The following is a 13,447-nucleotide window of genomic DNA, read 5'->3' as shown; positions in this document are numbered from 1 at the left end:
GTTGAGTCCCATGCTCCCTCAAGGATCCTGCCGAGGGTATAGAGCTGGTCCACTGTTCCACGGCCAGGACGAAAACCACACTGCTCCTCCTGAATCCGAGGTTCGACCTCCCAATGGACCCTCCTCTCCAGCACCCCTGAATAGACCTTACCATGGAGGCTGAGGAGTGTGATTCCTCTGTAGTTGGAACACACCCTCCGGTCCCCCTTCTTAAAGAGGGGAACCACCACCACAGTCTGCCAATCCAGAGGCACCGTCCCGGATGTCCACGCAATGTTGCAGAGGCGTGTCAGCCAGGACAGTCCCACAATATCCAGAGCCTTTAAGAACTCTGGGCGGATCTCATCCACCCCTGGGGCCTTGCCCTCGAGGATTTTTTTAACTGCCTCAGTGACTTCGACCCCAGAGATTGGAGAGTCCACCTCAGAGTCTCCAGGCCCTGCTTCCACAATGGAGGGCGTTTCGGTGGAATTGAGGAGGTCTTCAACGTATTCTCCCCACCGACTCACGACGTTCCGAGTCGGGGTCAGCAGCACGCCATCTCCACTGTAAACAGCGTTGACTGTTCACTGCTTCCCCCTCCTGAGACGCCGGATGGTGGACCAGAATTTCCTCGAAGTCGTCCTGAAGTCATTCTCCCTGGCCTTGCCAAACTCCTCCCACGCCTGGGTTTTTGCCTCAGCAACCACCAAAGCCGCGTTCCGCTTGGGCATCCGGTACCTGTCGGCTGCCTCGGGAGTCCCACAGGCCAAAACGGCCTGATAGGACTCCTTCTTTAGCTTGACGGCATCCCTTACCGCCGGTGTCCACCAGTGGGTTTGGGGATTGCCGCCACGACAGGCACCGACCACCTTACGGCCACAGCTCCGGTCGGCTGCCTCAACAATGGAGGCACGGAACATGGTCCACTCGGAATCAATGTCGTCCGCCTCCTCCGGGATGTGGGAAAAGCTCTGCCAGAGGTGGGAGTTGAAGCTCTTCCTGACCGGGGATTCTGCCAGACGTTCCCAGGAGACCCTCACAGTGCGTTTGGGTCTTCCAGGTCGGACCGGCATCTTCCCCCACCATTGGAGCCAACCCACCACCAGGTGGTGATCAGTTGAGAGCTCCGCCCCTCTCTTCACCCGAGTGCCCAAAACATGCGGCCGCAAATCTGATGACACGACTACAAAGTCAATAATCGAACTGCGGCCTAGCGTGTCCTGGTGCCAAGTGGACACATGGACAACCTTATGTTTGAACATGGTGTTCATTATTGACAATCCGTGTCGAGCATAGAAGTCCAACAATAGAACACCGCTGGGGCTCAGATCAGGGGGGCCGTTCCTCCCAATCACGCCCTTCCAGGTCCCATTGTCATTGCCCACTTGAGCATTGAAGTCAACCAGTAGAACGAGTCCCTAGAAGGAGCGCTCTCCAGCACTTCTTCTAAGGTCCCCAAAAAGGGTGGGTACTGTGAGCTGCTGTTCGGTGCATAGGCACAAACAACAGTCAGGGTCCCGTCCCCCCCACCCGAAGGCGGATGGAGGCTACCCTCTCGTTCACCGGGGTGAACCCCAATGTGCAGGTGCCCAGCCGGGGGGCAATAAGTATGGCCACACCTGCTCAACGCCTCTCACCGTGGGCAACTCCAGAGTGGAAGAGAGTCCAGCCACTCTCGAGAGGGCTTGTACCAGAGCCCAAACTATGTGTGGACTATATCTAGTGGGAAATTTTCTGGCTCACACACTAGCTCGGGCTCCTTTCCAGCCAGACAGGTGACTTCTAAGTAACCCCTTCTAGGCCCCCTTTAGGTCTCCCAGTCAACCTTTGGCACCATCTTCTGGTGAAAATTGCAATTGCATCTGAGCCAATTCATCTGGGCCAAAACCAATACACATTCCCGCACCACTGAAATAGTGATTACCGTAATTTTCGGAATATAGGTCGCGTTTTTTTTCATAGTTTGGGTGGGGGGGCGACTTATAATGAGGAGCGACTTATATGAGAATTTGAAAAACTTTCCAAAAAAAAAAAAAAAAAGTGAAACCGCGATAAACGAACCGCGATGTAGCAAGGGATTACTGTAATTTGAATTTCAAGTGACGTCAGCAGTGCGGCGGTTGTTTACAAAAAGGACAAAGATTGATCACGGGATGACGAAGATGACGAAGGGCCCCACGTACTACCGGCATCATTAGGACGAAGAGTTTGAAGGATTTAAGGATTTAGGGTGACACAGAAGGTTTGAAAAACTATTATGGCTTTTACGCACGCCCGGTCCAACTCTACGGAGCTCTCTTTCACCTCTGTGGATAGAAGTCGGGGGCCGGCGCTCTGCCGGGTGGCTGTCCGGGGACGGTGGATGGGACTCGGACATGGCTTTTACGCACGCCCGGTCCTATTCTATAGATCTCTCTTCCACCTCCGTGGCTGGAAGTCCACGCCGCCACACGCCTGGAAGTTTGTTTTGTTAAATAGCCGTTTACCAAACCCACGTCTTTCCTTGTACTTTGTTAACGCTACAATATACATAGTTATATACTAGATCTGTGGAATAACGTCGAGGCTGACGTCAGGGCGCACGCGCGGCGTTGTTGACAAAGGACGAGGAATTTGATCGATGGATTTAATGATTTAGAGTGACACAGATGGTTTAATAATATTATTGCTTATATAATAGTTATTTGATATCTAATTTATATATCGTTATATGGGCCTGTGGAATATTTTGAAGTGCAAGCACCGTCAGCGGCGCGCACCCATTGTTGACAAAGGACGATCGATGGATTTAATGAATTGGAGTGACACAGATGGTTTTATAAACGTGTTATTTATGTAATAGTTTTTTTTAATAACTCTGAATGTTACGTCAGGCCCGTTCTCAGCTCTTCGTTTGTGTTTATGTCACGTTAGCATACCTATCGTTTAGCCTGTTGTTGCTCGTTCATGTCTGTTCTTGGTGTTGGATTTTGTCGAATAAATTTCCCCCCAAAATGCGATTTATACTCCGGAGCGTCTTATATATGTTTTTTTTCATGTTATTGTGCATTTTATGGCTAATGCGACCTATATTCCGGAGCGACTTTTAGTCCGAAAATTACGGTAGTAACAGGAGGGGAATAATATTTTTCCACAATATTTTTTTCATCATCATCATCATCATGTTATACCAATTAATTTAAACAGCCGAATGTATTATTTGTGGCCTCTTTAAAACAAAAGTATAAAGGTAAATAGGCAAATAGCAAAGGTAAGGAGTTGGTTGAATGTGTAATAAATTATAGTAAGTACCGTATCGGCTCGAATAAAAGACGACCCTGATTATAAGACGACCCCCTCTTTTTCAAGACTCAAGTTTGAAAAAAGACTTTTTGAACACCAAATTTAATTTTTATACAGAAAATAATTACAGTACATCTGAAACAAATGATTATAACAATATATTCGAGAGAAAAAGCATGTTATTTTGCCTCATTCAAATCATGCAAAAAACGGTATCACATCTTAATATCTGAACATTTAGATATGTAAACTAAAGTGCAATCACATTTGTAAATGAATGGCTTCTGGTTTTTGAAATGTAAATAAACCAATGTACTGTAATAAAACAACAAAATTGCAATAACTGCATTAACCATCAAAGTGAAGTCAAACTGTAACTGTAGTCTTGAAACAAATCTGAATAAAGAAAAACATTGCAATAAAATAATGCAAACTGGTTTAAACTTGAGAGTAGCTGAGATCTGTCATGTCAGAATATTACTCCTCACAAACATCCTCTTCCTCGCTGTGCTCAGTGTCACTGCCCTCACTCCCATCCTCTGGCTCAAGCTGGCTCCTCCCATAGCACGTCATCCTCACTGCCGTCCAGGGCATTTGATATGCAACATTTTTTAAACCCGAGGATGATGCTCTTTGGGGAAACTGCATCCCATGCGTGGAGGATCCACTCACAGAGCAAACGTACCGGAGGCTTCTGAATCTTTCCTGTGTGAGTGCGTGATCACCAGACATTCGCTTTAAAGATATCTGGCGTCATCTAGCGTTGTGAATGGGTATAATGTCTAGACCCCGAATGTAAGACGAGCCCCACTTTTTCAGTCTTATTTCAATGCAAAAAACACCATCTTATATTCGGGCCAATACGGTAAATACTCTTGTTCACACAACAATTGCTGACCTGGTAGTGGGGGTCAAAACAGGATCATCCCCACTAATCTTGACATGGTTGGCAGATTTATGCTGCACATCAAATCCTAAAACAAAACAAGAATATTTTATTGTATGCTGCTATAACAGCAGCACAGCAAAGACACACCTTGTCGTGGGAATGCTCACCAGTGCGACATTCGTCTGTCTCAGGGAGAAGAATCATCGTATGAGTGATAACTTTTTCCTTTGAAATCTGCTTGCTGTTACCATGTGTTGTTCCTTCAAATGATGGTACAGTATGTGTAGGTAATTTCTCTTTCTTTGTCCCCTGGGATAAATCAGTTGTCTCTACAGACCAAAATGCAAAATGATTTTTAATGTAGCATTTGAAATGGTGTACAAAGAACACATGTACATTTTTTTACATCTATCCAATTACCTTTGGGTTCATATGTGTGTTGTAGCTCTTCCACTTGAAGCTGTAGACTGATTTTGTCGCACTGGGCCTGTAAGAGGGAAACAAAAATACAGAATCAAGCAAAGCATTTTTCATGGCAAAGACGAAAATCTGTTCTTATTTTGGACTGCCTGTGTGTGTCTGTCTGTATGTGTGTGTCTGTCTGTGTGTGCATGTGGGTGTGACATTCTATACATTTTTCTTTTGTACACTCGCCACGATGCAACACAATGTGGCTCTTTGCGGTACACAGTAAAAAAATGTGGCTCTTAGTCTCTGACCGGTTGGCCACCCCTGCTGTAGAGGCATGTCTGCAAGGACAGCTTCACAACATCCAGAGCCTTCAATAAATCCGATCGGATCTCATCCACCCTCGGGGCCTTGACACCAAGGAGTTTTTTTAACTACCTCCGTAACTTCCACCCCAGAGATTGGAGAGTCCACCTCAGAGCCTCCAGGCCCTGCTTCCACAATGGAAGGCATGTCGGTGGAATTGAAGAGGTCTTCGAAGTATTCTCCCCACCGACTCACAACATCCCGAATTGTGGTCAGCAGTACCCCATCTCGACTGTACACAGTGTGCACGATGCAATGCTGAAATGTCTGATGGTGGACCAGATGTTGTTCTCCATGGCCTGGTCGAATTCCTCCCACGGGTTTGCCTCAGCAAAGCGTTACGCTTGGCCATCTAGTATATGTCGATCGCCTCCGGCCCAATAGTACTCCTTTACCTTGACAGCATCTCTTACTGCCAGTGTCACCAGCAGGTTCCGGGGTTACAGCCACGGGGTTGCAGCTTACGACCACAGCTCCGGTCCGCCACATCAACAATGGAGGCACAGAACATGGTACACTCAGACTCAATGTCCCCCACCTCCCCCGGGATGTAGGCAAAGCTCTACCGGAGGTGGAACTTGAAGCTCTTTCTGACAGGGGATTCTGCCAGACGTTGCCTCACAATACATTTGTGTCTGCTAGGTCGGACTGACATCCTCCCCCACCATCGGAGCCAACATACCACCAGTTGGTGATCATTTGAAAGCTCTGCCCTTATCTTCACCCTAGTGTCCAAAAAAATGTGGCCGCAAATCCAATGACATGACTACAAAGTCGATTATCAAACTGTGGCCTAGGGTGTTCTGGTGCCAAGTGCGCACACGGACAACCTTGTGTTTGAATATGGTGTTTATTATGGACAGTCCATCTTGCTTCACCCCGCTTACAACCCCATGGTGACGAGGAAACACCCCACTAAAAAGGTGATAAGGCTGTGGTCTGAGGGCTGCAGTGAAGCCCTGAGATACCGTTTTAAATGCAGAGACTTGCAAGAACTTTGTAGCCCTCACGGTGAGACATCGATGCCCTCACCCAATATATCAACTTCTGTGTGGATAACACTGTACCAACTAAGAAGGTACGGTGCTTCTCCAACAACAAAACGTGGGTGACCCCAGAGATGGAGGCCCTGCTGAGCAAGAAAAAGAGAGCTTTTTTATCTGGAGATCGGGAGAAATTGACGAGAATGCAGAACAATCTTAAATACAAGATCTGGTAGGTCAAAGAAAGATTCAGGAGGAGGTTAGAGGAACATCTCTAACAAAACTAAGTTTGAGAAATATGGAAGTACTATTAATAAAATCTCTGTTCACTTTGAGAACAATGGGAGCGCTACAGTTCCTGCTGACTGGGGGTGGTTAAAGACCTGAATTTGTTCCTCAATAAATTTAACTCTGGGTCGTTAAATCCCCCGCCCCAGCTACAATCTAACCACCACCATATATCGCCTCCACCGTATATTGCCTCCACCCTCACCTGGATCCTCTCATCGCCACCTGAACTCATGAGTGAACTCATGACTTGAGTGAAGTCATCGCGATGTTCACTCATCGCCACCTGCACTCTTTGTTTCATCGGCACCCACAACGGAGCCCCCCCATCTTCTGCCTCAATCCAGCCACACGTCCACCTCACGGCTCAACAGGTGAGATGGCAGCTGAGGAAAACAAAAATCAGGAAGGCAGCAGGACCGGATAGAATTGGCTCCAGACTGCTCAGGGACTGTGCAGACCAGCTCTGTAATGTTGTTCTGCATATCTTCATCCTGAACCTAAAGGGTTCCTGAATTGTGGATGACATCCTGTGCGGTTCCCGTGCCAAAGATCACGCACTCTAGTAGGCCTAACCACCACAGACCTGTCGCCCTGACCTCAGATCTGATGAAGACCATGGAGAGGCTCATCCTGCAACACCTCAGAGCTGGACCCATACAATTCACCTACAGGCCCGGTATCAAAGTGGATGACACCGTTATTCACTTGCTACACAGATCCCTCTCTTATCTAGCACAGGCAGAGAACACTGTGAGGTCATTTTCTTTGACTTCTCCATTGCGTTCAACACCATCCAGCCTGCACTGCCGGGTGGTGTGTTTGAGAATATTGTCATGCTGAAAGACCAAGCCACGTTTCATCTTCATTGCTCTTGCTGATGGAAGGAAGTTTTCACTCAAAATCTCACAATACATGGCCCCAATTCATTCTTTCCTTGGATATGTTGTTCTGGTCCCCTTGCAGAAAATCAGCCCCAAAGCATGATGTTTCCACCCCCATGCTTCACAGTAGGTATGGTGTTCTTTGGATGCAACTCTGCATTCTTTCTCCTCCAAACACAACAAGTTGAGTTGTTACCAAACAGTTCTATTTTGGTTTCATCAGACCTTATGACATTCTCCCAATCCTCTTCTGGACCATCCAAATGCTCTCTAGCAAACTTCAGATGTACTGCAAGATTCGAGTCCCTGGTGACATAGTGTGTTACTGATGGTAGTCTTTGTTACTTTGGTCCCAGCTCTCTGCAGGTCATTCACTAGGTCCCCCCCGTGTGTTTCTGGGATTTTTGTTCACCGCTCTTGTAATCATTTTGACCCCACAGGGTGGGATCTTGCGTGGAGCCCCAGATCGAGGAAGATCATCAGTGGTCTTGTATGTCTTCCATTTTCTAATAATTGCTCCCATAGTTGATTTCTTCACACCAAGTTGCTTGCCTATTGCAGATTTAGTCTTCCCTGGCTGGTGCAGGTCTACAATTTTTTTTCTGGTGTCCTTTGACCGCACTTTGGTCTTGGCCATTGTGGCCCAGCGACAGCCCCAAAACATCACTGCTCTTGAGGAGATCTGCTTGGAGGAATGGGCCAATGTACCAGCAACAGCGAGTGAAAACCTTGTGAAGACTTACAGAAAATGTTTGATGTCTGGCATTGCCAACAAAGGGTATATAACAAAGTATTAATGTTAACTTTAGTTATTGACCAAATATTTATTTTCCGTCATAATTTGCAAATAAATTCCTTAAAAATCAGACAATGTGATTTTCTGGATTTTGTTTTTTTATATTATTTTGTCTCTCATAGTTGAAGTGTACCTATGATGAAGATTACAGGCATCTCATCTTGTAAGTGGAAGAACTTGCACATTTGGTGGCTGACTAAATACTTTATTGCCCCACTGTAAATGCATATTGTGTATGTTGTGTACAAAATTCATATCATTGATATTTGGATTGTCCATATTATGTATATTACGAATAGTAGCTATTCAAGATGGTGCCGCGGATGGCCGCCTCGGTGACTCGCTCTCTGCTACTTGGTCTAATTTTGTGTGTTATCTGCGTCTTCTGCTGCCCAGAAATCACTTTTACCAGAGAAGAACTGTTAAACATCGGACAGTCTTCTCCTGGTACTTTCTCTCCAGTTTTCTCTGACCCAGACTGCTTGACGATGATTTTGGCTGGAGCGGCGGCGCTCTACAAGCTAGCATGCCGAAGACAGCGGCGTGGCAAGTGCGCCGGAGCCCTCATGAAGCTGAGGCAGAGAGGGCTCCGTTCTCCCCTACCATCAATTCATCTGGCGAATGTCCGCTCTCTGGCGAACAAGATGGACGAACTGCTGCTTCTCATTTCAAGGAACACTGGCCGCCCTGTGCTTTGTTGAAACGTGGCTTGACGGACGCACCCCCCACCACGCCGTAGAGCTACCGATGTTTCTACATTAATGAACGTTGGTGTACTGATGTCACGGTGTTGAAAGAGTCTTGCAACCCTCTCCTAGAAACACTTTTGATAAACCTCCGGCTGTTTTATTCACCACGTGAGCTCTCCTTGATCGTAATGGTAGCTGTTTACATTCCACCACACGCAAGGGCAATCGAAGCCATGCAGCTGCTGGCTGATCAGGTAACAGACATGGAGAAAATAATACCAAACTCACTAATCATTGTTTAGGGTGATTTTAACAGGGCGAACCTCGCATATGAGCTCCCCAAATACAGACCGCACATAACGTGTCCCACCAGAGGGACGCAGACACTGGACCACTGCTACATCGTAATAAAGGACGCATACCGCTCTGTGCCACGTGCAGCTTTAGGACCCTCGGACCGCTGTCTAGTTCATCTGATCCCAACCTATAGGCAGAAATTAAAAACTTCTAAGCCTGTGGTGAGGAATGTGAGGAAGTGGACAATGGAGTCATAGCAGGACCTCCAAGCCTGCTTTGACTGCACCAATTGTTTTTTTTTTAAGCTGCAACTTCAGACCTGCATGAACGCACCGATACTGTCTTATCATACATCAGCTTTTGTGAGTACTTGTGTGTGCAGACTAAGACCTTCGGCACGTACAACAACGACAAACCTTGGTTGACACCAACCCACAGGATGCTGCGCAAAGCCAAGGAGGAGGCCTACAGGAGTGGGGACAGGGACCTGTTCAGGCAGACCAGGAACACACTGAACCGAGAGATCAGGGAAGCCAAGAGGTGTTATGGGGAGAGCCTGGAGAGACACCTCTCTGCCAATCCTGATCCCCCGACAGTGTGTAAAGGTCTGCAGAGCATCACGGATACAACCTGTGGAGAACCTAAGGCTTGCAAACCAGCTTAACAGGTTTTACTGCAGGTTTGAACAGTCCACCCACACAACAGGACCTCCTGCATCACAATCGACATACACACCTCCCCCACAACCCTCCTCTCCACACCTCCATCATCGTTATCACCTACTCTCTCTCTTACAGAAGCCGCGCCCGCACTTCAGATTCGCGAGGAGAAGGTGTGTCAGATGTTTCGGAGACAAAAGGTCAGGAAGGCACCAGGCCCAGACGGCGTGTCACCCTCTGCCTGAAAGTCTTTGCTGAACAACTGGCACCCACCTTTTCACGGATCTTCAACCTTTCCCGAGAGCTGTGTGAGGTGCCCTCGTGCTTCAAGAGCTCCATCATCGTACCGGTGGCCATGAAGCCCGCCATCACAGGTTTGAATGACTATAAACCTGTCGCCCTGACATCTGTGGTCATGAAATCCTTCGAGAGGTTAGTGTTGAACCACCTGAAGGTCATCACGGGCCCCCTGCTCGACCCTCTGCAGTTTGCCTACCGGGCAAACAGGTCGGTGGACGATGCGGTCAACATGGGGCTGCAATACATCCTGCACCACCTGGACACCCCAGGTACGTACGCCAGGATCCTATTTGTGGACTTCAGCTCGGTGTTCAATACCATCAATCTTGAAATCCTCCACCAGAAGCTCATCCAGCTCGCGGTGCCTAACTCTACCTGTCAGTGCATCACCAGCTTCCTGACCAACAGGAGGCAGCAGGTGAGGCTGGGGACCATCACATCTGACACCCGGACCACTAATACTGGCGCCCCCCAGCGGTGCGTCCTCTCCCCACTGCTCTTCTCTCTCAACACTAACGATTGCTCCTCAGGCGGCTCTTCTGTGAAGGTCTTGAAGTATGCGGACGACACCAGTGTCATCGGACTGATCCGGGACGGTGACGAGACTTCGTACAGACAGAAGGTGGAGCGGCTGGTCCACTGGTGCAGGCAAAACCACCAGCAGCTGAACTCGCTCAAGATCGTGGAGATGACAGTGGACTTCAGGAGAGACCCTTCACCACTTCCACCCCTCACTATCCACAGTAATACTATTCTCTCCACAGACACCTTCAAGTTCCTGGCATCCACAATCTCTCGGGACCTGAAATGGACCAGCCACATAGACTCTATCCGGAAGAAGGCCCAGCGGAGGCTGTACTTTCTGAGACAGCTCAGGAAGTTCAACCTGCCACAGAAGCTGCTGAAGACCTTCTATACTGCCATCATCCAGTCTATCCTCTGCACCTCCATCACTGTCTAGTTTGGATCGGCCACCAAACAAGACAAGCACAGGATTGCAGAAAAGATAATCGGGACCAACCTTTCATCTATCCAGGACTTGTACCTGTCCAGGACCAGGAAACGTGCAAGTAACATCACTACAGACCCTTCTCACCCAGGTCGCAGTCTGTTCGAACTACTCCCCTCCGGACGGCATTACAGAGCGCTGTACGCCAAAACCAGCAGACACAGACACAGCTTCTGCCCCCAGGCTGTCGCTCTGATGAACTCACATCACTCATAGAGTCTCAGAGTCATTACTGTGCAATAACACTAATAAGTACTATGTACTATGTGTCCTCTGCATCCATTGCAGCCTGGTCATCCTGGAAGAGAGATCCTGTGGTTTCTTCTCAAGGTTTCTCATTTTCCCTAGTAGGAGTTTTGAGTTTGTCCTTGCCCTCCTGGGAGTTTAAGATCAGGGGATGTTTGAGAATAATTATAAATGTTTGCACATGTTGTCCTGAATGTTGTTAGCTACCTAAATGTTGTACAGAGGCCGAGATGTACTGGAGTCAAATTCCTTGTTTGGCATGCTCAAACTTGGCAATTAAAGATTGGTTTGATTTGATCTGTACATTTTTTTAAGTATAAAGTTTCTTTTGATGGTGTATTCTGGTTACTTATTATATTGCTGTTCTCGTTGTTTTTCCGATGCTGGGCTGCTGTAATGAACAAATTTTGCCATCCAGGAGTCAGGACAGAAGGTTTTTTTTTTCCTACGCGCGCAGGACACCAGCAATGAGCCCTGAAGGTGTGCCTCTGAGCAATGTGCGTTACTGCGAATGTGACTGTGTTCAAGTACAGGACGCGGCAGCCGGCCACGCGCACCAACCATTGCAAAAGGAGTCGGGGCGTGAAAATATCATGTGTTTGTTCTTTTATTTACTGTAAAGGTACAATACATGCACAGAACAGTGTGGGAATGGTTAGTAATGGTCAAATTTCATTTTTTAAGCAGTGTTCCCACATCTGTGGGCAAAGTCCTGCTTGTTCAAGGACGAGTGTTTCAGAAATCTTGTCAGTATAGAGAAGGATTCGCCGAGAGACTTTGTTTCATTGAGGGTTCAGTTCCTTCAAACTATGGAAACCACAAACACAGTAAAGCGGTAAGCTTGACAAAATGATAAACTATTTAACTTTCATATTATTGCGTGTCTATGATGCACTCGTTTTTATAGCATTAGTGTCAGTCTTTCTGCTTATTTTAGAGCTGTGCGCTCTATGTTTTCACTTCATGTGGGTGTATTTTGAGTAGTTGTATCAGATTAATTGCATCGAAGGTGCTGTATTATTCTTGGGGAACACAATGTGTTAAATGCATTCATTAGCTTATTGCTAACGCTAGGATTATCTTATTGGTTAACTTGACTGCAGTGCTTGTTTACAAGACGTGTTCAAAAATATTGTGAGGGGATTTATTTTGTAACGTGTTATGTATGTATGGACAAGTCTTCTGCCGTTGACAACTTTTAACCAATCAAAACGTTTGCGGCGCAAGTAAACGCTACCTCGGCAAAAAAAAAACAAATACATATGTCCGACCGGAAAGGGAGGTGCACATCTTGGGGCCTGGAGGGAGTGGGGTGTGAAGTATCTTGTCAGGCTGCAGTTGTAAATAAGAACTTGTTCTTGTTTGCCTGGATAAATAAAGGTTAGATAAAATAAATAAATAAATAAATAAAATCTTATTTGCATTTAAGCAGGGGTGTCCAAACCTTTTGCAAAGCGGGCCAAATTTGGTGAGATGAAAATGTATAGGGGCCGACCATTCGCACGACATTCCTCGAACCATTACCATTATAAATGGACTTGTAAATATGTAACTATATCCTTTGCTGTCTCCATATAGGTTGATATTGCAAACTAGAATCTATTGTCAATTGCAATACCAGAAAAGTTAAAGATTAAAATAATAATAAATTAAATACAAATGAACAATTTTATGAAAGTTGAATGATTTTTTTATTAGCTGTATTAAGTTTGTTTTATTATGGTTATTGTTGTATTATTGTTGTATATTGTTGTGTTTGTGACTGCAGTAAACAGGCCAGGTTGCATCATGTCAGATTTTTAATCCAAATTAAATCATTCTCCGTTTTATCTTTTTTATTTCAACTTCATACGCAACAAATCACTTCATAATCACAAAATAATAATCCATAGTCTTTTTGTTGTTTGCGATCACTGTCAGTGGGCGGCGCGGACACATAGTAGTGTGTAGAGTTAGTACGAAGTAGACAGCTCTCACCAGTTGTACGTGTTTTTTTTTTTTTTTGCCTTTCCCTGTGCAGCGTCACTTGATTTTTGCGTTGCCTTAGCCCTTGGTATGTTGACATTTGAATGAGGAAGTGTCTGTGTCACTGATTATCTTGCAAACGGACACTTGTGTGCGCGTGAACTGGGAAGGAACGGGGAGACACGCTCGCAACCGATCATGAGTGCTAGCGCTGGCTCATGTGCGCGTTCGTTAGGACGTGTTGCATTTCTGTGGCTCGCTCTGGGGCGCACAGGTCCCCGCGACAGTGCCAGCGGGCCACTTATCATTGAATTTATTACAGAATGCTTCGGGCCAGTTTAAAATGCGGCCCGCGGGCCGGACTTTGGACATACCGTATTTTTCGGACTATAAATCGCGGTTTT

The 13,447-nt window shown here is 46.6% G+C and overlaps 1 protein-coding gene across 2 annotated transcripts in view; it reads right to left on the bottom strand.

The window, feature by feature from the left end:
- The window catches only part of spdl1 (spindle apparatus coiled-coil protein 1), a 177,549-nt gene that overhangs the window by 27,352 nt on the left and 136,750 nt on the right, over nucleotides 1-13,447 (bottom strand). For both annotated transcript variants that reach the window (XR_005099208.1, XM_037262836.1), the window contains exons 11-13: nucleotides 4,574-4,640; nucleotides 4,321-4,482; nucleotides 4,163-4,238 (exon numbers count right to left, since the gene is read on the bottom strand). Coding sequence is in view for 1 of the 2 variants with exons in the window: in XM_037262836.1 (XP_037118731.1) it covers nucleotides 4,163-4,238; nucleotides 4,321-4,482; nucleotides 4,574-4,640 (305 nt within the window). In the remaining variant the exon portion in view is untranslated. The remainder of the gene's footprint in view (nucleotides 1-4,162; nucleotides 4,239-4,320; nucleotides 4,483-4,573; nucleotides 4,641-13,447) is intronic.

Source organism: Syngnathus acus, chromosome 10 (assembly GCF_901709675.1).
Source record: "Syngnathus acus chromosome 10, fSynAcu1.2, whole genome shotgun sequence".
Taxonomy (NCBI): Eukaryota; Metazoa; Chordata; class Actinopteri; order Syngnathiformes; family Syngnathidae; genus Syngnathus; species Syngnathus acus.
The sequence above is the reverse complement of the archived record's forward strand: the minus strand, read 5'-3'. Positions and strand labels throughout refer to the sequence as shown.